The sequence below is a fragment of the Vipera ursinii genome (genome assembly GCF_947247035.1).
Source record: "Vipera ursinii genome assembly, chromosome: 14".
In the NCBI taxonomy this organism is placed as follows: domain Eukaryota; kingdom Metazoa; phylum Chordata; class Lepidosauria; order Squamata; family Viperidae; genus Vipera; species Vipera ursinii.
The window spans coordinates 12,483,255-12,507,077 of record NC_139527.1 but is presented as its reverse complement, the minus strand read 5'-3'; the positions used below and the strand labels follow the sequence as shown (position 1 = coordinate 12,507,077).

The following is a 23,823-nucleotide window of genomic DNA, read 5'->3' as shown; positions in this document are numbered from 1 at the left end:
ATGGCTAGCTTCCTCTCAGATCTGGTGAGTACTGGGCTACCTATCATTTACCCCCCACACCCCACACCCCACACACAAACGCATGGAGAGAGGAAAAGCTCCTGATGGCAAACCTCACTGGGAGTTCTACTTGCTTGTTTGTTCTGTTTATAGCCCACCTTTCTTAGGACTTGTGAAGGGAATTACCAGAGATGCTCGGCTACCTGAGCGAGGCATTCTCTCTCCAAATGCCTACCACTTTTTGGAAGCTCGGCCCCAATTTCCCGGAAAGGGGTGGGGGTGCTGTGAAAGTAGCACAGGGAGAGGATGCTGCTGAGCACCAGCTGGAGTTGGGGAGAAGGCTGGGGATGTCAGGGAGAGTACTCTAAAAGTGGGATTCAGCGATGGAGCTCCTTATTGCGCTGGAACATTATGGCATTTTGTGTTCTGAGCATCCGACCCTACAACATGTCTGACAAGACATAAATTAGTTTATTAGTTTAATGCAGAGTTTCTATTAAAACATCCCTTATGTGCACAATTAATCAGGAGGAGTCTGGTAGCATCCTAACATGTTTGATTAAAAGGCAAGCAACGCAATATCATTAATAGGAGAAGGGCAAGCACACCTCTTTTTTTACCCCATTAGAAATCTTGAAGTCCTCTGTCAGGTATCCCCCTAGGGTAAATTTAATCTGAATGTGATTATTTGTATATAGTGTCATGATTAAAATCAATTACTTTTTTTTCAAATTCAACCATCTAACTTAATCTGCAGCTTTTTTCCTATTAATAGGATCAAAAGCTGCATGAATTAGTCACAAAGAAAATAGTTTTCCATTGTCATGTTATTTATGAAATGATGCAATGTGGTCAACTGTGGAGTAACCCTGCCTGGGACTCTGCAAGCACATGGTTATCAATGAGCTGGTCCTCTAATTTATTGTCTAGATGTTGCCCCTGACATTAATCAGGCTAATTGGTTTATAATTTTTTGCATATTGAGAACACTATGCCTGTGTTGCAGGGACCAGGGTGTTACATCACTAAGATGTACATTAATTAGAGAATTAGCAGAAGTGGGATTCTTCCTTGGATACTCTAACCTTTAGAAAGCTCTTGTCTTCACCCCAGTTGATGTTTACCACTTTCCAGAATAAGGTTGTAGGAGCAAATGACAGAGTTCTTTTCTTGTGCTTTAGGAGTGGTGGTAGGGGTGGTGGTCCCCACACCACACCAGGACCCCAAGGCCCCACCTGTGACCCCAAGGCCCGAGGTCCCCCGACCAGCCATGTTGGCTGCTGGCCAGGTCTTCCGTCTGCTCCTGACCAGGGTCCTGAGGTGCTCCAGACAGGGGCCGCAGGGGGCGGGCCCTCATGTGACGTGCTGAGACTGGGCGGGCTCCGGAACCTTGGACTGGCCAATTGGAAATGGGACGGGCCGGACCGACCAGCGAGAGACCACCGGCCCGGTTCCAGCCCGGTTCTGGCTCCTGGCCGCCAACCTCCCCAAATCTGTCTCACGTCCTGTCCATAGTTTGTCTGCCTGGGGCGGTGGAGTAACTCCACTCCTCGCCATTGTCCTCCATCAGGCACCGTTCCCTCCATTCCAACAAAGCCCCCTTCAGCCGGGTCTCCTGGCCCCAATCAAGCCCTCTGTGCCCCAGGGCGGAGCCCAGCCACCACTCCCCTCCGCGGTCGCGGCTTCCGGCCTCCTGTGGCTCTACCGCAGAGTCCGCTGGCAGAGGAGGTTGCTGTTTTGGCCTTACCGTTGGAAGCGCCTCCTCCCCCACTTCCACCACTTCAGAAGGCGTTGCAGCAGCCCCAGCCGCGTCCTCTGTAGCAGCCACTGGAGTGGCCTGTTGCATGCCTTCCACCATGCCCAACTCACCCAAAAGGTCACACAGCAAAAGGAGGGTAAAACGCTGACTTACTCTCAGCCTCGTCCGGAAGAGCAGGAAAGAAAAACGCAGCCGGAACGAGTGCCGAGTCCACAGGAAAAGTTTATTTCAAAGCAAACAGCAGTCCAAAGGAAAACAAAGTCAGCGTTGGCTGCTACCTGCAACCAACACTGCTAAATACCCGCCCAAGGCAGATGCCCATACTCCACCCAAACACGCCCACATCCGCCTGTCCCCTATTTACACCCTGCCCTTCCCTGTCAGTGTCTTTTGCCCCTTGCCCTGACACCCAGCGCTCTCCGCCCGCCAGGTAAGCTCCCACCCAAGCCTGAGACCACAGCCCCGTGACCCACCACCTTCATTCACCACAACCATTTCCCACCCAAGGACAGCCCTCCGCCCCCCATGGACCCTGGCACCGCCAAATTCCCAGCCACGCTGGTGGGCTCCGTGGGTACAGTCCCTCGCCACGCGCTCTGGAGGATGGGAGCCAGCAGCTGCCCCTCAGCAGGCCTGCCGACGCTGTGTTCTCCTGTCTGCACCAGCATCAGCCTTGATGCAGGAAACACGGCGTGAACAAGCCCGTCCCCCGATGAGGAGGCCACGGAGCCTGCCGGCACTGGGCAGGGCCCGGAAGAGCTGTCCTGTGCATGCGCACGCCTCACAGCTGACCAGGAAGCCCCGGGACGCCGTCTCGGGCGCTTTGCCAGTTGGGAGAGCGTAGGTGCCATCCGCCACGAGGAAGGTGCACCCGTGGCGAGACGGGTGGGGTCCGTGTCTCTTGAGAGCCGGGAGAGCGCGGGAGGCATCCGTGGCATGGGAGGTGCGTCTGCGGAGAGACGGGTGGGGCCTGTGTGCCTCGCCTCAAAGAGGGCTGGATGTTGGGCCCCTGCTGAATGTCGGGCCTGCCTGGCACGACACTAGGGTTACATGTGAGGAAGCTTAAGAAACCTGTGAAGTTCGAGCAGTTTGGTGGCAATCTAATAGAAGGCAAAGCCACATCCCATTTGACAGAGTCAGTGCAACTAGAATTTGGGGACCACCAAGAGACTATCTGCTTTATGGTTGCCTCTAAGATAGCAGAGGATGTGATCCTGAACCTGGCTTTGTAGCCCGTGGGGTGGGAGGGGCAGATCTATTGGGAGAAAGCCTCTGAACAAATGATTATAAGGAAGTCAGGCCCAAGTCCTCCAAACAAGGGGGAAAAGCAGCCTGGGAAGGAAGGGGGGTTAAGGAAAAACCCCTGAATGCAGCAAGGGAGCATAGGGTGCGGGGGGAGCAGCAATCTATCCCAAGAGAGTAACGAGACCTGAAGATGCTATATCTTGCCAATTGTCAGTTCTGGTGGCCAAAAATGAAGAAAGACATTGAGAGTTATGTGAGGAGCTGTGCTGTTTGTGCAGCTAGCAAGAAACTGCCAGGGAAGAGTCCGGGACTGTTGCAGCAGGTGGCTGATCTGACCAGATCCTGGGAGGAGATAACTAGAGATTTTGTAGTGGAGCTACCGGAGAGTTGGGGAAGCGCCGTGATCTGGACTGTGATAGATTTGTTTTCCAAACAAGCCCCCTTCATCAAATGTGCTGGACTCCCTTCGGCCCAGAAGCTAGTGAAGATGTTTTTGCAACACATCTACCAGCTACATGGAACACCTAAGCGCATCATTTCAGATTGTGGGGTCCAGTTTACTGCTAAGTTCTAGAGGGAGTTTGTAAGGATGATTGGGTCCTCCCAGGGGCTCAGTTCTGCTTTCCGAGTATGAATGGATCTGCAGAATGAGCTAATGCAATAGTGGATCACTACCTGTGTTGCTATGTCAACTACCAGCAAACAAACTGGGCAGAGCTTTTGCCATTTGCAGAGGTAGTGTATAACAATGCAGTACACAGCAGCATTGGTTTCACCCCATTTAAGTTAGCCACAGCGGTGGAAGTGCCAATACTAAAGTGCCCATAGAAGCCCCCCTCCTCAAGCACCCTAAGTGACTGGGTGGGTTCGTGCCAATGGGTCTGGAGCAATGTTAAGACGGCTTTAATAAGGAAGTCGAAAACCAGGGGGGAAAAGCAGATAAAAATGGGCTCCTCAGGAAATGTAGAAGATAAAGTGTACCTGTCTACTAAGTATCTTAAGTTGAGACAAACTTGTAAGACGTTAGGGGCAAAATTCCCCTTCACAAAATCATTAACCCAGTGACAGTAGACTAAAACTACCAAGGTTGTTGGGAAAAGTGCACCCGTATTCCATTGCAGTTTGCTAAAGCCATACAGGGGATCCACAATGAGACCAGTGGGGGGGGCAGCCCCAGCCTCAATAATGGTAGAAGGGGATATAAGCGAATCCTTGATTCTAGAATCCACAAAGAGAAATTACTGTACTTAATCCAGTGGGAGGGTTATCTGATGTCAGAAGCTAGATGGGTAAAAGCCCAGCATATAAGAGTGGATTGTTTGATAAAATGATTCCATGCTAAGTGTTAGATAGCATGGACTGGACCGTGAGGGAACAGATGACAGCCAGAGGTTCAGTAACTCAGCTTTATTGTGGTAGTCACTTCATTCTCCCGCAGCCCCTTTTAGCCCTTTAAATACTCTGGCCAGCAAGCTCTTAACCAATCGTTTGCGTTGGAATGTCCTGCCAGAAGCTGGCCGGCCAATCAGAGCGTATGCTGACGCCACCTGCTGTTGCCAGGCGCCGAGCTGTCAAATACCAATAACTATGTACACAACACTAAGTACCCCCAGAAGCCGGGACCAGTACAAAGGAAGGATTAATAAGCAATGATGTGTATTCCTTTTTGTTTTCCAGGTTCACCCTCCTTTCTAGGGGGCCAGCCTGTCAAGCTACAAAATTTACTGTTTAAGACTGCCATTGTGCTTCTAGCTTGCCTGCAGTTAAGGGGGGAGAGGGAAGAGCTTGGGATTCACAGGTGCTCCCTATCAGCATGAGAGCCGAAGCCACTGAGGAAATGTTTTGGCGAATCGAAGTTTCTTCCCATAACAATTGCTGGAAGATTAATTGGACAATGTGACCTGAGCTGTCAGAGATGGAGGGAAAGTTTTACTCTTTTAATTATCTGCTTCCCACCATATTGCCAGAGCTGGTATTCTTTTTAACTTGCAGGTGTGATATGCCTAATAAAGTTTACATTAGAGATCGCAATGTCTCTGGTGTTTTGCTTTGTTGGGATTTTCAGCTGGAACTTTGACATTGGCACGTGGAAGTTCAGTTCTGTATTTCTGAGCTCCCAGCGGGAAGATCCCAGAACACTTTTCTCTTTGTTCCAGAGGGGAGATTTCATTGGTGGAAAGCCTGAGAACTCTCCAGCTGGACAGAGGTTGTAAAGAGATTCAGTCTGATTTGTGGGGGGGAAGGCAGCCAGACTTGGCACCTTCCCCTGGGGACCCCCTAAGGAAGAGTTGATCAGAGAAGCTACACATTATTCTAGGCTGCAATCCAGCCTCATGGATGTCCTTCCTCTCTCTTGAGCTGTGTGCACAGGTGTAACTTTGAGGATGCAGCTTTAGTAGGAAACTGGTGTTCCCTTAATGTGTTTTCTCTTTCCAGATTCAATACCGGGGACTATTCCAAATGATCCTCGTGCTGGGAATAGGGGGCAGCTTCCCTTATGGGTTTCACATTTCTGTAATAAACTATCCTTCCAAGGTAAGTGATAGTGCCCCTTCCTTTCTATGGGCTTTTTCTTCAGTCCAAACATTGGTGCTTCAGCCAGGGGCAGAGAAGGCTGCTCATCCAGGAGTTCTGGGACCTGGGGTGCCCAGAGCGGTGGGGTGGCTGGGGCTTTGTGCTGGGGTGGCTGAGAGGTAAATTCATGTGAAAAAGTGAAGAAACTCATTAACTGTAAAATGAATGCATTTTCTTTATCCACAGCATATTAAAAAATTCATTAATGAGACCTGGCTGGAACGACATGGCTCACCACTGCCTCAAGAGAATGTTATCTTGTTGTGGTCCTTCATAGTATCCAGTTACGGGATTGGAGGACTCGTAGGGAGTGTCTGTTGTGGATACCTCACCACAAAATATAGAAAGTAACTTCTTCTCTAGTTAGATCTGTCTATAATGTGGCCCTTACTTCTTATCTCCAAGTACTAAGTATTCAAAATGTTTGAAACTGTACATTGGTTGTAGCCATTTGGCACTACTCAGGGTGTTCACACGGTATGGTAAAACTAAAAGTCAAGATGGTGGTCACAGTACTGCCCTGCGATACTCCTTCCTTGACGTTAAATATTTCCAGGGCCTTCAATCTCTCAATTTTCTTTCTTGTCCTTCTGTAAACCTGAGATAACAGATAGTCCTGTATCTGCACTGTCCCAGGGTCATGTGACCACCATTTGCAACCTTTCCTTCCAAAAAGGAAAGTCAATCTTCCCAGCCAGATTTGCTTAATGACTGCATGATTCACTAAACAACTACGGTGATTCACTAAACAACTATGGCAGAAAAAGGTTGTAAAATGAGGCGCAACTCACTTAGTGAGTACCTTGCTTAATAATGGAGATTTGTTGTTTTCAGTCAAAGACTCTGCATCTGAACCCTCCTTATGTGTAGTTCTTGATTAACAACCACTTATTCATCCACCAAAGTTACGATGCTGCTGCATGAGTGGTACTTACAAGGGGTCCTCAAAATTCTGGCCTCCCCAGCAGTCACACAGGGTGCCTGGCAACCGACTCGTACTTAGACAGTTACAGCCCCCAGCACTCATATTTCACAAGTCACTCAAGTAAGTTCCCTCTGCAGCAGCCTCCCACAGCCCCAGCAGCACTCAGGCTACCCCTCCTCACTGGCCTCTCCTCAAGCACCCTCCTGTACCCTGCAGCAGCCACCCCAAGCCTCAATCCACTCAGATTACTCCTTGCCAGCCCTCACACCCCCTCTTGTTGTTGTTTAGTGAATCATGCAGCAGCCTCCTACCTCCGCCCATCTGCTTATGAGCTACCTGGGATCTGCCTCTTCCTGCCAGCTCCCCACTGACCTCACTTGTTGCAAGCCAGCAGGAAGTTGTCAGGAGATCCTCACTTAATGACTCGATCCTCACTTAATAATGGTAATGATTGCCACCGCATTTTATGACTACATTGCTCAGTGATGGAAAATCGAGTCCCAATTACAGTCATTAACCAAAGACTACCTGTATATGGTGACATCAGTTATGCTTCCATCTTGCCTCTCCATCCTGCTCTTCAACAGTTTCCCCGGGAAAGACTTGGTTTCGATCATTCCTGAAAACTAAATCCAAGCAGAATTTGAATAGCACTGTTTTTTCTTTGCTGGTGGTTAGCATTCTCCTCCTTCATTTGGGAGTGCAGGAGTCAGCTGTACTTAAGGCAAGCACATCCCCTTGCATGGATACAATGTGCTGCCCTGATGAATTGCTCTGCAAATTATAAAAGTTCATATTTCAATAGAAACCGAAAACAATTTAATGTGTGCTGCTGATAGAGTTGTGCTTTGCTGGGAAACCACTGAAAATGCCTATCTCTCATGCCCCCCCCCCTCTGTTGCAGGAAGAAGTGCCAGATGTTCACAAACCTGATCATGCTGACGGCTGCCCTGTTCATGGGGTTCAGCAAGATGGCCAAATCTTTTGAGATGATTCTCCTTGGACGCCTTCTATATGGGATTGGCATTGGTAGCTATATAGGGTTGGCATATGGGCAAAATTCTGCTGTGATCCAATGTTTTAGAGGAGAGGCTGATTCAAGAGTGGTTAACTCAGAGTCCTTCTTGACACAGGCCTCTCCCTCTCTCTCTCTCTCTTCCCTTCTGATTCACTTGGTGTCATTGTAATCCTTCTCACTCCATTGCCCATAACTCAGTAATGCCTCTCTGCAATGTACAGTAAGATGGTTTTAATGACATGACCTCTTAGGTGACATGCTGGCCAATTCTTCAATACTCTTCTTTGCCACCCTTTTCCTTTCTGAAGGGTTTTCTTTTAATATACATCCTCAATATGTGGGAGAGATTTCGCCAAAGAAGTTGCGGGGATTTACAAACGCCACAGTCGCCGTTTTTCTGACACTCGGCAAAGTTGCAGGACAAATAATTGGTCTTGGGTAAGTCCTTTTCCAAAACACACTCAGTGAAAGCCATTTAAATCACCAGATGTTTGAAGGAAACACTTAATTTAAGCTTCAATTTCACAATTGAACTGGAGCATTGAACCTGAAGATGTGAAAATATTATGACATGAACTGGATTATTCATTATCTTGATAATTGTTGTACAATTGAAATCTGATCAGCCATCTCTTTTTTCCTCTAAAAATAAATGATCTAGATACAGATGAGGCAAAAATATTTTGAAAATGTTATGGTAAACTCAGGAACATAAATTGTAGAATCTCAAGTTTCTCACCTTCTTGGATGCAATTTCATTCCACAGAATTTCAAATAGGCCACACAGTGTGGTCTTGCATTGCTTACAATAAGAGTGACTTCCCAGTGGAAAACCTCAAATTCCCACTTTTTAAAATCACATAATAAAAATATTACCTTCACGTTGTCTGATAATTACACAGATTATTCGCTGTTTAAACAAATCTGTATTATCTATTTTGGTTTAAATTTAAATTTTAAATACCATTCAATCCCAAGAGTCTTGGAGGAGGAATTTTCTTCCATCTTTGCTTAGTGGAGGGAAGAAGATTGCATAATCCCCGCCCCCAGCTGGGTGGCTCAGTGGTCAAGACACAGGGCTTGTTGGCTGGAAAGCTGTCAGCCCAGAATCAAGACCCCAAGCTCCATGTCATAGGATGAATAAATAGGTTCTGCTTTGGTGGGAAGATAGCAGTACTCTGTGATGTCATGTTGGCAACATAACTGTGAAACGTCTTTGGACAGCGCTGGCTCAATGGCCTTGAAATAGAGATGAGCACCGGTTCCTGTAGTCATCAATGACTAGCAAAGTAAAATCCGCAGGGGGAGTCCATTATTCATGCCAAGAGATTTGCAGAGTGTGGTGAATAAAGTAGTGAGCAAATAAGGTCTGGTGGAGAAAAACCAAAGCCTTCCCTTATGTTCTTCCTTTTTCTGCAGGGAAATTTTGGGCTCCGAGTCCTTGTGGCCCCTGCTGTTGGCTTTTAGTGGGCTCACAGCCACAATCCAGTTGGTGATGCTCCCATGCTTTCCTGACTCCCCACCGTACCTTCTGATACAGAAAGGCAATGAAGAGGCTTTCCTGAAAGGTAGGATCCTCCTTCTCCAGCCCAAAAGAGAACAGGGCAGGGATATACTGCTATACTTGGAAGACTATCAGGTCAAGCAGTCCTCTGCCTTGGAGGCAAACGGGACCAATAATGCAGCTGGGGAGAGAGAGGCTGGGGATCTGCTCTTACAAAGAGAGGAAGTGGGAAGGAAACATCTACCTGTCCTCTATGATATCTGGGAGATCTGCCAATTAAACCTGAGAGATTTATGTTTTTCCATTGCCATGCCATCTCCTGAACTGAAAATTGGTTAAAAAGTGATGGAATTAAAATGCCAGTTGAAAACCAACTAAGTCTTGCCACAGAGGATATTTATAAACATCTGGGTCGCCAACAATCAGATAGCATTAGACACTTGGAGGTCAATACAGTATAACCAAAGAATATACAGAAAGCATAAGGAAAGTCTTGAAATCGATGCTTAATGGCGGAAATACTATTAAAACCATCAACACTTGGATTAGCCCACTTCTTCAATCCTTTGCAGTAATTATATACTGGATACAAAGTGAACTAGAAGCACTAGATCAAATGCTTGCAAATCAACCATCAACCAGGCACTAGAGTCAGGTAGTGACCTTGATACAGAATACATAATAACAGAGTTGGAAGAGATTTTGGAGATCTCCTGCACAAGCAGGAGACCGTATACTGTTCTGAACAAATGGCTGTCCAATCTCTTCTTAAAGTGAGAGTGGAGAGTGAGAGCACATCCACAACTTCTGGAAGGAAGCCATTCACTGGTTAATTGTTCTCACTGTCAGGAAAGTTCTAGGCTGGATCTCTCCTTGATAAATTCCCATCTGTTACTTGGTGTCCTGCCTCTCAGGGCTTTGGAAAATAGATTGACCCCCTCTTTATTGTGAAGGCAAAAATACATAAAATGACCTAATAAAGGAAGAAGCATTAAAAAGCAATGAAACCAAGAAAGTAGGAAAGACCAAGCACCTGATGACAAATCCAGCACTTGCGCGTATTGGACAATACCATGGCTACAAAGACTGCACTCCTTACCAGTTTCTTCTTGAGTGCAATTCAACTGAGAGTCCAGGATGGAATCAACTTCACATTCAGGTTTGTCATTAACTGAAATGGGAGCAGAAGTGAAATGGAAGAATGAAAGGAAGGGAAGCAGAAGGGAACAATGAAATATGAAACACACCTTGATAGAGTCAAGTAGCTTGACTTGGTACACAAGATTAATAACAGCTTCAATAGGAAATGGAATAATAAATTTGTCATCTAATTTTTTGGAAGGAGGCAGCATGTTGAGTAGAAGTCCAAACTTAATAAACCCATTTGTAAACTGGGATCAGGTTGAGGATGCTTGTCTGCAAATCCTTTGTCTGTTACATTGATCTTGCAAGACTTGCTAAATCACCACTAGAATAGTGGTGGAAGGGACCTTGGAGGTCTTCAAGTCCAACCCCCCCCCCACTTAAGCAGGAGAATCTACACCATATCAGACAAGTGATTGTCTAGTCTCTTCTTAAAGATCTCCAGTGATGGAGCGCCCACGATTTCTGGAGGCCAGCTGTTCCACTGGTTAATTGTCCGCACTGTTAGGAACTTTCTCCTTAAATCCAGGTTGCTTCTCTCTTTGATCAGTTTCCAACTATTGTTTCCTCTCCTGCGCTCCGGTGCTTTATGGAATAATTTGACCCCCTCTTCTTTGTGGCAGCCTCTCAAATACTGGAATACTGCTATCATGTTGCCCCTGTTTCTTCTTTTCCTTAGACTAGCCAAACTCAAGTCCTGCAGCTGTTCTTCATATGTTTCAGACTCCAGGCCTTTGATCATCTTAGTTGCTCTTCTCTGAATTTTTTCCAAACTCAACTTTTTTTGTGTGATATGGTGATCAAAATTGGCTGTGGTCTCAGTAGGGGTTTATAAAGCGGTACTAGTACTTCACATGCTCTTGATTCTATGCCTCTGTTTATACAACCCAGGATTTTATTGGCTTTTTTGGTTGCTGCTGCACACTGCTGGCTCATAGTCAAGTGATTGTCCACTAGGACTCCAAGGTCCCTCTCACAGTTACTGTTTTGTGCTTTTGGTTTTTCCTGCCTAAGTGTAGGACTTTACTTTTCTCCACATTGAAACTCATTTTGTTGGATAGGGCCCATTGTTCGAGTTTGTCAAGATCTTTTTGGATCCTGAGTTTGCTTTCTGGGGTGTTGGCTACTCCTGTCAATTTGGTGTCATCTGCAAATTTGATAAGTTCCCCTTCAATTCCCTCATCTAAGTCTTTTATGAAGATATTGAAGAGTCCTGGGCCTAAGACAGATCCTTGTGGTACCCCACTGCTTACCTCTCTCCATGTGCATGTAGGACTACTCGGTGAGTGCAGTTTGTCAGCCAGCTACAGATCCATCTGGTGGTGCTGTTGTCTATTCCACCTTTTCCTAGCTTGTCAATTAGTAGGTTGTAGTCTACTTTGTTAAATGCCTTACTGAAATCTAAGTATACTACATCCAATGTGTTTCTTTAGTCTACTGGTTTAGTCACTTTGTTAAGGAATGATATAAGATCGGTTTGGCATGATCTGTTTTTAACTAATTTAATTGTCAAAAGTTGTCCACTGCTGAATTTAAAGAAGGGTCTCGTGCAAATGAGAATCAAGGCACCATACTTAGGGAAAAGACACATACAGTATGAATTGTTGTCTGATAAGCACTGTTGTATGCATATTCTGCAATTTGCAAATGATCTATCCAATTATCTTGCTGGAAATTTAGAAAACAAGGTAGATGCTGTTCTAAAATAACATTCAGATGTTATGCAGACTTAAGTATAAGGATCCTTACACCATTGTTCTTGTAAATCCTTCAACCAGTCATCAGCTCCAACAATAACATCCTGTCTCTACTAGGAAACTTCTCAAAGGATCCTAGTGGCAAAGATTCACTTCAGAGGCTGTTTAATTAATCAATTCAGAAAGAGCCCCTTTTTGGACCGAGATGCCCTATGCACGGTTACCCACGCCCTCATCACGTCTCATTTGGATTACTGCAATGCTCTTTACATGGGGCTGCCCTTGAAGAGCACCCGGAGGCTTCAACTGGTGCAGAATGCAGCCGCGTGGGTGTTTATGGGAGTATCTCGGTACTCCCATGTTACACCACTCCTGTGCGAGTTGCATTGGCTTCAGGTTGCCCCCCGGGTGCGATTCAAGGTGCTGGTTATAACCTTTAAAGCCCTACTTGCAAGACCACTTGCTGCCATTGTCAACCTCCCATCACCCGGTTCGCTCCCAGAGTCAGCCTCCTCAGGGTGCTGTCGGACAGACAATGCCAGCTGGTGACCCCCAGGGGAGAGCCTTCTCTGTGGGTGCGCCGACCCTCTGGAATGAACTGCCCCCAGAGCTGCAGACAGCCCCTGACCTTCGGTCCTTCCGCTGTGACCTGAAGACGTGGTTGTTCCAACAAGCAGGCCTGGACTGACTACAGTTTTAATTAGCTTTTTACTGGTTTTTAAATTGTCATATAATTATTGTATTTTTTGTTTAATTCTTTTTAAAATTTTCTATTTTATGTTTTTAATTTTTATTGTTGTGCGCCGCCCTGAGTCCTTAGGGAGAAGGGCAGCATATAAATTTAATAAAATAAATAAATATATTTCATACTCTTTTCTTTTACTGTTTTTACAGTATTGTAAGAATTTATTACAGTATTGTATTCTGATTTTGTGTATTTAGTATAGCTGGCAATAGGTTATCAATAATATATAAATATTAACTCATAACTTTCCCCCATCTCCATAACAGATTCATGGATTTCTTATCCATAAATCAATCTCCTGAAGTGTACATTGACCTAGGATCACCCAAGTGGGCAAAGGGACAAGAGGGTGCCATCATGTGTGTCTTTCTTTCCACAGCCATCAAACAGCTCTGGGGTGAGGGTGACCATCAAGCTGAGATTGAGGACATCAAGAGGGAAAAGGCAGCCATGTCTTGCACGAAAAGTCTCCGAGTCCTGGAGGTGCTAAAGGCCCAATCACTGCGCTGGCAACTGTATGTGATGATCACCGTCATGAGCACTCTGCAGCTGTGTGGCATCAATGCAGTTGAGTCTTTGCTCAAAGAAATCCACACAACGGCTGCAGCCCTCTGTCACTATTGGCAGAGAGTAACGCAACCTGTGGCTCAGTCCATCACAAAACCCAGGTTTGCAAAATCATAGAACCATTTTTTTAAAAAAAAATGTTTCTGGGCCTTTTTATTTGCTGCAGGCTGATTTGGACATTAATCTCCCCTACTTAAAATGAGGTGTTATTAACTGGATCCAAGGCCCCTTTCCTAAAAAAAAAAATCCTCTTCTTTCCTTTTCCTTTCCTTCTAAAAACACTGCCTATACTCTCATTTTTTTATTCTTTTCTAGATATACTTCTACTCATTTGAAGTTTTTCGCACAGCCCAGTTTGAAGAATCCCTCATTCCATACATTGCACTGGGTGTTGGCATCTGCGAGTGCCTCTCGTCTATCCTGTGTGTAAGTTCAAGAGGACAGGCAAGAAGGGGGGACCTTATTAAAGGTGGGGAGAACCATGTGCTCCTTTTTCTCAAGAGCCAGGTTGAAGATGGTAGGTGGTGCTGGCCCCATTCGTCTTTGCTGACAGCTGGTTTTCTGTGAGACAGATGTGATTTGCATCATCTGTGAGGGTGCCATTATGCACTTTTTAAAGAGATTGGACAGCCATTTGTCTGAAATGGTCTAGGGCAGGGATGTCAAACTGCCGGCCTGTGGGGTGGATGCATCATGCAGAAGCTGCACCCACCCCAGCTCCGGCAATGAGGAAAAACCTCACAAAAACCTTGTGATGTGGCAAGTTTGACAACCCAAGTCTAGGGTCTCCTGTTTGAGCAGGGGGCTGGACTAGAAGACCTCCAAGGTCCCTTCCAACTCTGTTGTTCTGTTAATAGATTTTGGAAAATAATTGTTAGCATTATCACAATTAGCCCATCAAAATATATTTTCTCTGTATTTCCTTTTCCTGCCTTTCAGAGTTCTCTGATTGAGCATTTTGGGCGGAAACTTCTACTATGGGGAGGATATGCTGCAATGCTGCTGGTGCTGGCTGCACTCACAGTAACCCTTTCATTCCAAGTAAGGGAGATATTTTAGTTTTTTTCTGACAAAAGCAGAAGTATCTGCTTCTGGCAATGGTGAGGTATAGCAAAATAAAAATGGGATGGATGCCAAAATGAAGACCATTCAGATATGCTTTGTGGGCATATTTCTGGACCCCATTCTAGATCAGGAGGGCCAAATGTCCCCTTAACTCAATTTGACACCTCAAATCTCCAATTGCCTTAGGAATCAGTGTGTGGTTGCTGTTACGTTTAAAGGAGCCTTTTTTCATTCTAGCATCGCTTCTTCTGGATGCACAACTTGAGTGTCATTTTCATCTTCCTCTTTGTCATCTTCTATGGAATTGGACCTTGTGAGTATCTCCACCCTGGACAGACTGCTGTACAGGCTTGGATGGAGAAGAACCATCTCCAGCCCAAGGCTTTGGGGTTTGGGCCACTCAGATCTGAGGATATTCCATCTTTGATCTTGGATGGGATTGCACTCCCCTTTCAGGGGTGGTGCACAATCTGGGGGTCCTCCTGGGCTTGCAGTTCCAGCTCAAAGGAAGGTGGCAGCTGTAGCCAGAAAGACCTTTTACAGTTTCATTTCACATGCCAGTTGTGCCTGGGGTGCTTCAGATTCATGCCTTGGTCACCTTTCAGCTTGATTATTGCAATGCAGTCTGCATGGAGCTGCCCTTGAAGACCACCTGGAACTTCCAACTGGTCCAGAATACAATGGCACAGTGACGAGCTTGCTTCAATATTCCCATGTAACGCCTTTGCCTCATGAGCTTTACTGAGGGCCAGCTTGCTTCCCAGTGCAATTCACTACTTCTAAAGCCATACACAATTTAGGGCTTGGTTACTTGAGGGACCATCTATCTCCCACAGTAACTGTACAGCTATTTTGATCTGGCAGGGTTGTCACACTCCAGGTTCCTTTGATTAAATAGCAACATTTATTAGGACCACAGAATCACACCTTCTTTGTAGCAATTGCCAGCAATGGGGTGGGCATGGCTTCCACGTGACGCATCCAGCCCACAGGCCAGCAGTTTGACACCCCTGGACTAAATGACCTACAAGATCCCTTCCAACTCTGTTATTCTATTCTATTCAATCCTGGCCCTCTAGAATGAGGCTCTCCTTGAGATCCAGAAGGCCCACAGTCTGCTATTGTTTAGACTTTAGAGAAGCCATGAACCTGGCTCTTCACCCAGGTCTTTGGCAAGGAAAAGTGAGGTCCTTTGCTTCATTTCCAGTCTATCATTCTTGCCATATTTTATTTCTTTCTTTTTTCCCTCCTTTAATTGATGTTATTTTAATTTCCTTGCTTTGAATGTTGTGAGCTGCTTAATAGACTAGAATCCAGCAGGAAGGGACCTTGGAGGTCTTCTAGTCCAGCCCTCTGCCCAAGCAGGAGCACCCATACCATCTCAGACAAGTGACTGTTCAGATTCCTCTTAAAAATCTCCAATGATGGAGCACCCACAATTTCTGGAGGCAAAGCTGTTCCACTGGTTAATTGTCCGCACTGTTAGGAACTTTCTCCTTAAATCCAGGTTGCTTCTCTCTTTGATCAGTTTCCAACTATTGTTTCCTCTCCTGCGCTCCGGTTCTTTATGGAATAATTTGACCCCCTCTTCTTTGTGGCAGCCTCTCAAATACTGGAATACTGCTATCATGTTGCCCCTGTTTCTTCTTTTCTTTAGACTAGCCAAACTCAAGTCCTGCAGCTGTTCTTCATATGTTTCAGACTTCAGGCCTTTGATCACCTTAGTTGCTCTTCTCTGAATTTTTTCCAAACTCTCAACATCTTTTTTCTGATATGGTGACTAAAATTGGCTGCAGTAATCCAGGTGTGGTCTTACTAGGGCTTTATAAAGTGATGCTAATACTTCACATGATCTTGATTCCATGCCTCTGTTTATACAAACCAGGTGTCATGATTCTGACAGATGAAACCCTTCAAAAGAACTTCGAGGCATTGTTTACCTTAAAGAATCTTTTATTTGAGAAACAAAATATCAGCACTACATAGTTGAAACCAAAAACTAAATTCCCTTCCCCTGGATACAAAGTAACAAAGTGCAATTCCCTCCTCCAAGAAACAGTCATAAATCACATTCCCCAATTAGCTTGAAGTCTGGGCTTTCTCCCCAGCCCTCCAGCCCACCAAAACACTATCAGCTCTGGGCCCAATGTCCTAAGTTATTATTGTTATGACTAGCTGGACTCTATCCCTATTCCCCCTCCCAGCATCAACTAATTCTAAAAGCAATAGAGAAAATCCGATGTTAGCAGCATTGACGTCCGCCCCCCCCACTTACAAAAAAGACAAATTCTGTAATGCAAACAAAATCATAGGTTAGGGGTTGCCTCTTGGTTTGCTAGGGTGTTTCTTATAGAACCTATTAATGAGTCTGTCAGCTTTTACATCGCTAGATTTCACCCAGGGGGCCTCAGACAATGGATATCCGTTCCATTGCACTAAGTACTGAAATTTCCCTTTAAAAATTCTAGAATCAAGAATATGTTTCACTTCATAGTGAGTCTGTCCTGCTACTATGAGAAGTCCAGGTGCTTTCTTAGGGGGAATCCCGAAAAGGTTTCAGCAGGCTACAATGAAATACAGAGTAAACTTTCCCTAAGAGTCTGGGAAGTTTTAGTTCTACTGTGACCGGGTTAATAATCTTTACAATGGGGAAGGGTCCTAAGTATTTCGGTCCTAACTTGTTACTAGGTAACTTAAGCGGTAAATGATTTTTGGACAAATAAGCCTTTTCCCCAACTTGGAATGTCCTTTGAGGAGCCCTTTTTTATCTGCCTGTTTTTTATATTTCTCGGAAGCATTTTTCAAAGCAGCTTTTGTGGTTTTCCATACTTCCTCCCACCCCCTCACCCATTGGGAAGTGGAGGGTCCCTGAGGATATTCGGGTATTGGGCTGAACTCTTTTCCTGTGACCACATTAAAAGTTGTGAAGTCGGTGCTGCTATGAACAGTGTTATTGTAAGCCACCTCTGTGAAAGGGAGGAGGTCAGTCAGGTTTGTTTGTTGATAGCATAGCACATAGCATCGGAGGTACTGTTCCACCATTGTTCGCAGATTCCCGACCCAAGAAACAAAGTATTGGCACTAAATAGTTGGAACCAGAAACTAAATTCCCCTCCCCTGGATACAAAGTAACAAAGTGCAATTCCCTCCTCCAATAAACAGTCATAAATTACATTCCCCAATTAGCTTGAAGTACAGGCTTTCTCCCCAGCCCTTCAGCCCACCAAAACACTATCAGCTCTGGGCCCAATGTCCTTGGGTTCTCACAGCTAAGTTATTATTGTTATGACTAGCTGGACTCTCATCCCTATTCCCTGTCCCAGGATCAACTAATTCTAAAAGCAATAAAGAAAATGGCTGCATTTCTATCTGTTGTCAAGCAAGAACATCTGATATTAGCAGTGTTGATACCAGGATTGTATTCGCTTTTTTGGCTGCTGCTGCACTCTGCTGGCTCATGGTCAAGTGATCACTAGGACTCTAAGGTCCCTCTCACAGTTGCTGTTTTTAAACCAGGTCTCGCCCAGTCTGTCTTTGTGCCTTTGATTTTTCCTGCCTAAATGTAAAACTTTGCTTTTCTCCACATTGAAATGCATTTTGTTGGATAGGGCCCATTGTTCAAGTTTGGCAAAATCTTTTGGGATCCTGAGTTTGTCTCTTGGGGTGTTGGCTACTCATGCCAATTTGGTGTCATCTGCAAATTTGATGAGTTCCCCTTTAATTCCCTCATCTAAGTCATTTATGAAGATATTGAAGAGTACTAGACCTAAAACAGAACTTTGTGGTACCCCACTGCTTACTTCTCTCCATGTGAACGTAGTGCCATTGAGCACTACTCATTGATTATGGTTTGCCAGCCAGCTACAAATCCATCTGTTGGTGATGTTGTCTATTCCACCTTTTTCTAGCTTACCAAGGAGTAGGTTGTGGTCCACTTTATCAAATGCCTCACTGAAATTTAAGTATACTATGTCCACAGCATTTTGCTGGTCTACTGGTTTAGTCACCTTATCAAAGAATGAAATAAGATTGGTTTGGCAAATCCATGCTGGCTACTAGTTATAATTTTGTTTACTTCTAGTTGTTCACAGATCAACTGTTTTTTTTATTATCTTTTCTAGGATCTTCCCAAGTATTGATGTTAAACTGATTGGTCTGTAGTTTCCTAGGCCCGTTTTTTTCCCCCCTTTCTTGAAGATGGGAAACATATCAGCCCTTTTCCAATCCTCAGGTTCTTCCCCGGTGCTCCAGGATTTATGAAGGATGTGGTGCAATGGTTCTGAGATAACATCTGCCAGCTCCTTCAGAAAACTCTGGGATGTAACATGTTGGGTCCCAGTGATTTATATTTGTCAAGGTCAGATAGATGTTCTCTTATCATTTTCTTGCTTATTTTATTTTTTGTTTCTAGTTTCTCTTTTGCAGTGGTTTTTTGGTATGTAGGGCTATAGTTTCTTTTTGTGTGAAGACTGATGCAAAGTATGAATTAAACAGCTCTGCTTTCTCCCTATTGCCTGTAATTTCCTTGCCATCTTCTCTCTTTAGTGGGCCTACAGTTTCCTTGACTTTTTTCTTGTTGTTAATATGTTGGAAGAAACTTTTTTTATTATCCTTGATTTCTGTTGCGAGTCTTTGTTCTGAGCCTTTGCTTTCCTGACTTCTGGCTGTCTGCTGATAATCGACCTTAGTTATATTCCCCTCTTTCCATTTTTTGTATTTGTCCTTTTTGTCTTTCAGTTTGTCAGAGAGATCTTTGTGCAGCCATGCTGGTTTTTTCTTGAATTTCTTGTTTTTCTTTTTCAGTGGTATTGTGCTGGTATGGGCTTTTATGATCACATTTTTCAGAGTTTCCATGCTTCTTGGGTTGTTTGCCCCTTTAAGATTTTCATCCATGGGAACTTTCCTAGGTTTGTTAAAATCAGCTCTTTTGAAGTTCAAGACGCTGGTTGGATTGTTTTCTATTGCTGGTGTTTGCATTATATTAAATTCCAGTATGATGTGGTCACTTTCACCCAAGGTTCCAGCAACTTCAACTCCATCACTTCTTTTCTATTAGTAAGAATTAAGTCCAGTATGGGTTTATGTCTAATTCCCACCTCCACCTTTTGGGTGACAAAGCTGTTGGCTAGGTTGGTTAGGAATCTGTTTGATCTCCTGCTTGCTGTAGAGTTTGTCTCCCAGTTGCTATCTGGATAGTTGAAGTTTCCCATTACCAGTGCTTTTTTTGTAAAAGAAAAAGGTGCCAGAACTCACACACGTCATACAACCTGCCTTGCCTACCTTACAAGGTTCCATCCAAAAAAGGTGCCGGAACTCCGTTCTGAGCATTCTATGAGAAAAAAAGCCCTGCCCATTACTACTATGGTATGCTTCCTACATACGTTTGTTAACTGGCTGGCAAAGAGTTCATCTATTTCTTCTGATTGGTTGGGTGGCCTGTAATATACACCTATGACAATGTCACTTTTTTTCTCTTTTATATTGACTCATATACATTCCAGAAAGATTTTATCTTTGATCATGTGCATTTCTGTAGATATGTAGTGTTCTCTTACATATAATTCAACTCCCCCTCCTCTTTTTTTTATTGAAAAGTTTTAACATACAATTTTTCTTTAAAAAAACCCCTCCCCCTCCCTTCTCCCTCCCCCCTACCTCTCCCCCCTCCCCCCCTCCCCCCCGACTTCCCAGAGCTAAATACAAGGTATAAATAAAAAACAATCATAAACAATCATATTCTAACAACTATAAACTCTAAAATCCATCACTCTCTAGCTTATATAGGATAAAACAAGCCTTAGTAATATTAAATATATATATAAAAAAAACTAAAAGAAAAAAAGAAGAAAAAAGAAAGAAGACTTGTTCAAATGCTACATAAAACTTCTTAACCCTATACTTATTCTGGATAAACTCAATCCATTTTCTCCATTCCATAATATAGCGTTCTTGCGAATGATCTTTCAAATAGGCCGAAATCTTCGCCATCTCTGCCAGGTCTGCCTAACCCCTCCTCTTTTTGTAGACCTGTTTCTTTTGAACAATTTGTATCCATCCATCAGTCCATTCCATTCATGGGTTTCATCCCACCAGGTTTCTGTAATGCCAACTATGTCATACCTTTCCTCGTGTACTATTGCTTCTAGTTTGTCCTGTTCGTTCCCCAAGCTTTGAGCATTTGTATATAAACATTTAAGGCTTTTATGCCTGTCTGTGGGTGTGCTTCCTGCACCTACTGATTGTTGTTGGAATTTTTCTTTTTTTCTTGGGATTTATGATTGGGTTCTAGAGATTCTAAAGATTGGTCACCCTTCCTCCTCAGTTTTGTTTTAAAGCTCTCCTGAGGAGTTGTGCCAGTGTTTTTCTGAGTACACTTTTGCCTGTTTTTGTGAGGTGCAGCCCATCTCTTGCCAAGAGTCATTCGCATAGAAAATGCAGTCTGTGATCCAGAAAATCAAAGTTTTCTTGGCGACACCAACCCTTTAGCCAATGGTGTCATGGTTCCAATAAATGAAACCCAATAAAGAACTTCAAGGCAAGGATTCTCCCTTAAAGAACATTTTATTCAGAAGACAAAGTATCGGCACTACATAGTTGAACCCAAAACTAGTTTCCCTTCCCCCGGATACAAAGTAACAAGTTGCAATTTCCACCCCTAATAAGCAGTCGTAAATCACATTCTCCAATTAGCCTGAAATGTGGGCTTTCACTCCAGCTCCTCAGCCCGCCAAAACGTTATCAAGTTGTCCTTGGGTTCCCACAAAGCAGCGTTTATTATTATGGCTAGTTAAGCTCAAGCATTCATCCAACCCCCCCCTCCCCAATTCTACACCTGATTCTAAATAGAAGAAAGATCATGTAAAAAGCAAAGCAGAGAAAATGGCTGCGATAGCCACTAGTTGTCGGAACTGGAACATCCAATGTTAACAGCAACACCAAACCTGCAAAGGACTCCTGTCAGCCCAGAGACTCACTAAAATGTTTCTTGAGCATTTACAGACTGCGGTGGCAGCATTCCCAGCTGTTGCAGGGCCCCCTGCGGCTGTGGAGCCCCTACCTGTCATTGTCTGTCCAACAGTTACCTAGTTGTTTGTACTCAGGTTCTTAGTTGTGTTATTTGTCCCAATGTGGAGGAGGAGGAAAGGATTACTAATCTGTAGGCCTAATTATTTTGGTTAGGTTCTCAGCCACATCTTTGATTTTTGCTCCAGGGAGACCACATACCTCCCTGGTTTGTGTATCCTGTCTGCAGATGGATGATTCTGTTCCTTTGTGGATAGAATTTATTACCAACACTCGCCTTCCTTTTTGGGGGGCTGCAGTCTGGGGTCCTTTTCTGTTTATCTCAGGTGTGTTGTTGATGTGACATTTTTAGGGATATTTGAAGTTGTTTCTTTGCTAGGTGTCTGCATGTTTTCTTTGAGGGGTGGGTCTGCGTGTTTCCATCTAAGGGGAGAAATCGATTGCTCAGTTTTAATGGGGCTGCTTCTGACTGGGTTGGACTGGGCAGAAGGGGTTTGTTAGTTGTGTGCTGCTTCTTTCTTTGAGTATTGTGTTTCCTTCTATGTGGGACATACCTCCATTTGTCTTCCTATCACTGGGGTCAAATCCTCTGGGAGTTATTTGTTATTTGTTCATTATTTGGTTGGTTTGGGTATAGCTTTTTTATCGTAGATTGGGGTTTGGCTAGAGTTGCCTCTAAGTGCATTACTTTTTCCTCTAATAGTTCACATCGTTTACATCTAATGCATGTATAATTTGGGTGTTCTTTGGACATAAGCACATACATGGAACATGTATTGCATACCACTGAGACTCACCTGGCATACAAGTTTGACACATAAATAAATGGAGTTTATAATCAAGGACCTTATAGCTCTTCCCTAAGCAATCTGCCTTTCTGTTGTTAGGCACTCAACACCTGAGCTGAGGTGCATCTCTTAATCCTCCCCAGAACAATAATGGTTCCTGGAATGATGGGCTCCTATTCAGAGAATGTAATAAGGCTGCTCACCTGATTTTAGGAATGAAGAGCAGGAGCCCAAGAAAACTTTTTCTTGCTGCCCTCAGAAATGCATCTAACCTTGCCCAGGATGACCAGTCCATCCATGGCTACAAAAAAACCTTTCTCTTTGCTCTTCCCACACTTGGAGGCCTCACATGAGCACTGACTGTCATATTACGGTTTCTTTCTCTCCCTCTTTGCTAGCTGGTGCCACAATATCAGTTATGGTGGAAATCTTCAATCAAACATACCGTCCATCTGCCTTTGTAATTGTGGGATTTATCAACTGGATGGGGCTCTTTCTGCTTGGGATGATCTTCCCATTCATTGTGGTAAGAGTAACTTGATTTAGCCAAGTCACAAAAGGACCAGGTGTTATATACACATTAAGCATATTTCTGTCATGGCTTAACTGACAACAATATGAAATAAAAAAGGACAGGGCTTATTTAATGAACCAGATCCAGCCCTGTCCTCAAAGAAGAATGCAACACTGTTGCCTTTTTTAAGTTTTAATTTTCTTTCTCTCTGTTTTCAGGAATATCTTGGTCCCTTCTGCTTTCTGATTTTTATGGGGATCCTGGCCATTTCAAGTGTAATCATCTACTTATATCTTCCAGAAACAAAGGGAAAATCTATTCTTGAAATTACAATGGAGTTTAATAAGCTAAATTATGCAAAGAAACAAGTTTTTCTCACAGAAAATAATTCTCCAAAGGAAACTGTACTTTGTACCCAACTTTAACTCTTCAACTGCAAAATCTCTGTATTTTGAGAATTGTACAGCACATAAAATTTACTATTCACGACACTATAGTATTTCTTCTGAAATTTTATATAGCTTCACAAACAGCAAAATCCACCTCTTTACATTTGAAAAACATTTGATGTGTCCTATTGCACCCTGCACTGCAAAGCCTGTCTTCTAAGTCCCAGTGTCCAGAGAACATAAACATATTAACTGGCTGCCATCTTTATATTTTTGACCATACCCTGCAGACACCCTATATCAGAAGTTCTTAAACTATTTGACCCAATTATCCCTTCTCTTGATCTTGAAGAATCTTTTTATTCCCACAAAAAAAGCATTTTGCACAAATGTATCAGCAATGGTAGTTCAGAACTGGATCCCTGACTCACAAACAAGTAATCACAAATTACTCCATTACCCCCAATTTATGCCCAAATTACTCTCTTGGGTAATTACCCCCAGAACTACTCCAGACAAGTATAGAGAGAACACAAGAAATTCTGTGGTTCCTGCACAATCTGGCTGAGTACAAAAGCTAATTTAGATATATAACAAGTGGTGGCTAAGAAAGGAGACTTCTTAAGAAAGAAAGATACTTCTTTCTGAGACTTCTCAGGGAGAAATAGACTTCGTAAATTCGATCTCTTGGTCCGTCCATCAAAGATCATTTTTGTTAAACTAAGAATCTTCAAGCGGCCTCCCACTAGATTCTTTGCTTGAAGCTAAGAATATACAATTTGTCTGAGCAAATGGCTGTGCTTTGACAGTTTTATACCAAGGATTATTCTGCAAAAGGTTGACATGGATAAGACAAATATAAACAGG

The 23,823-nt window shown here is 44.0% G+C and overlaps 1 protein-coding gene across 1 annotated transcript; it reads left to right on the top strand.

The window, feature by feature from the left end:
• LOC310646930 (solute carrier family 2, facilitated glucose transporter member 11-like) lies at positions 1-22,992 on the top strand (the record flags this gene model as incomplete). Its single annotated transcript, XM_083373761.1, has 12 exons — positions 1-24; positions 5,441-5,539; positions 5,765-5,925; positions 7,408-7,532; positions 7,830-7,959; positions 8,941-9,089; positions 12,990-13,177; positions 13,493-13,603; positions 14,117-14,218; positions 14,480-14,555; positions 22,452-22,579; positions 22,786-22,992. 12 exons carry the CDS (start codon positions 1-3, stop codon positions 22,990-22,992), a joined length of 1,500 nt encoding a protein of 499 aa, XP_083229887.1.
• Positions 22,993-23,823: the final 831 nt, after the last annotated feature.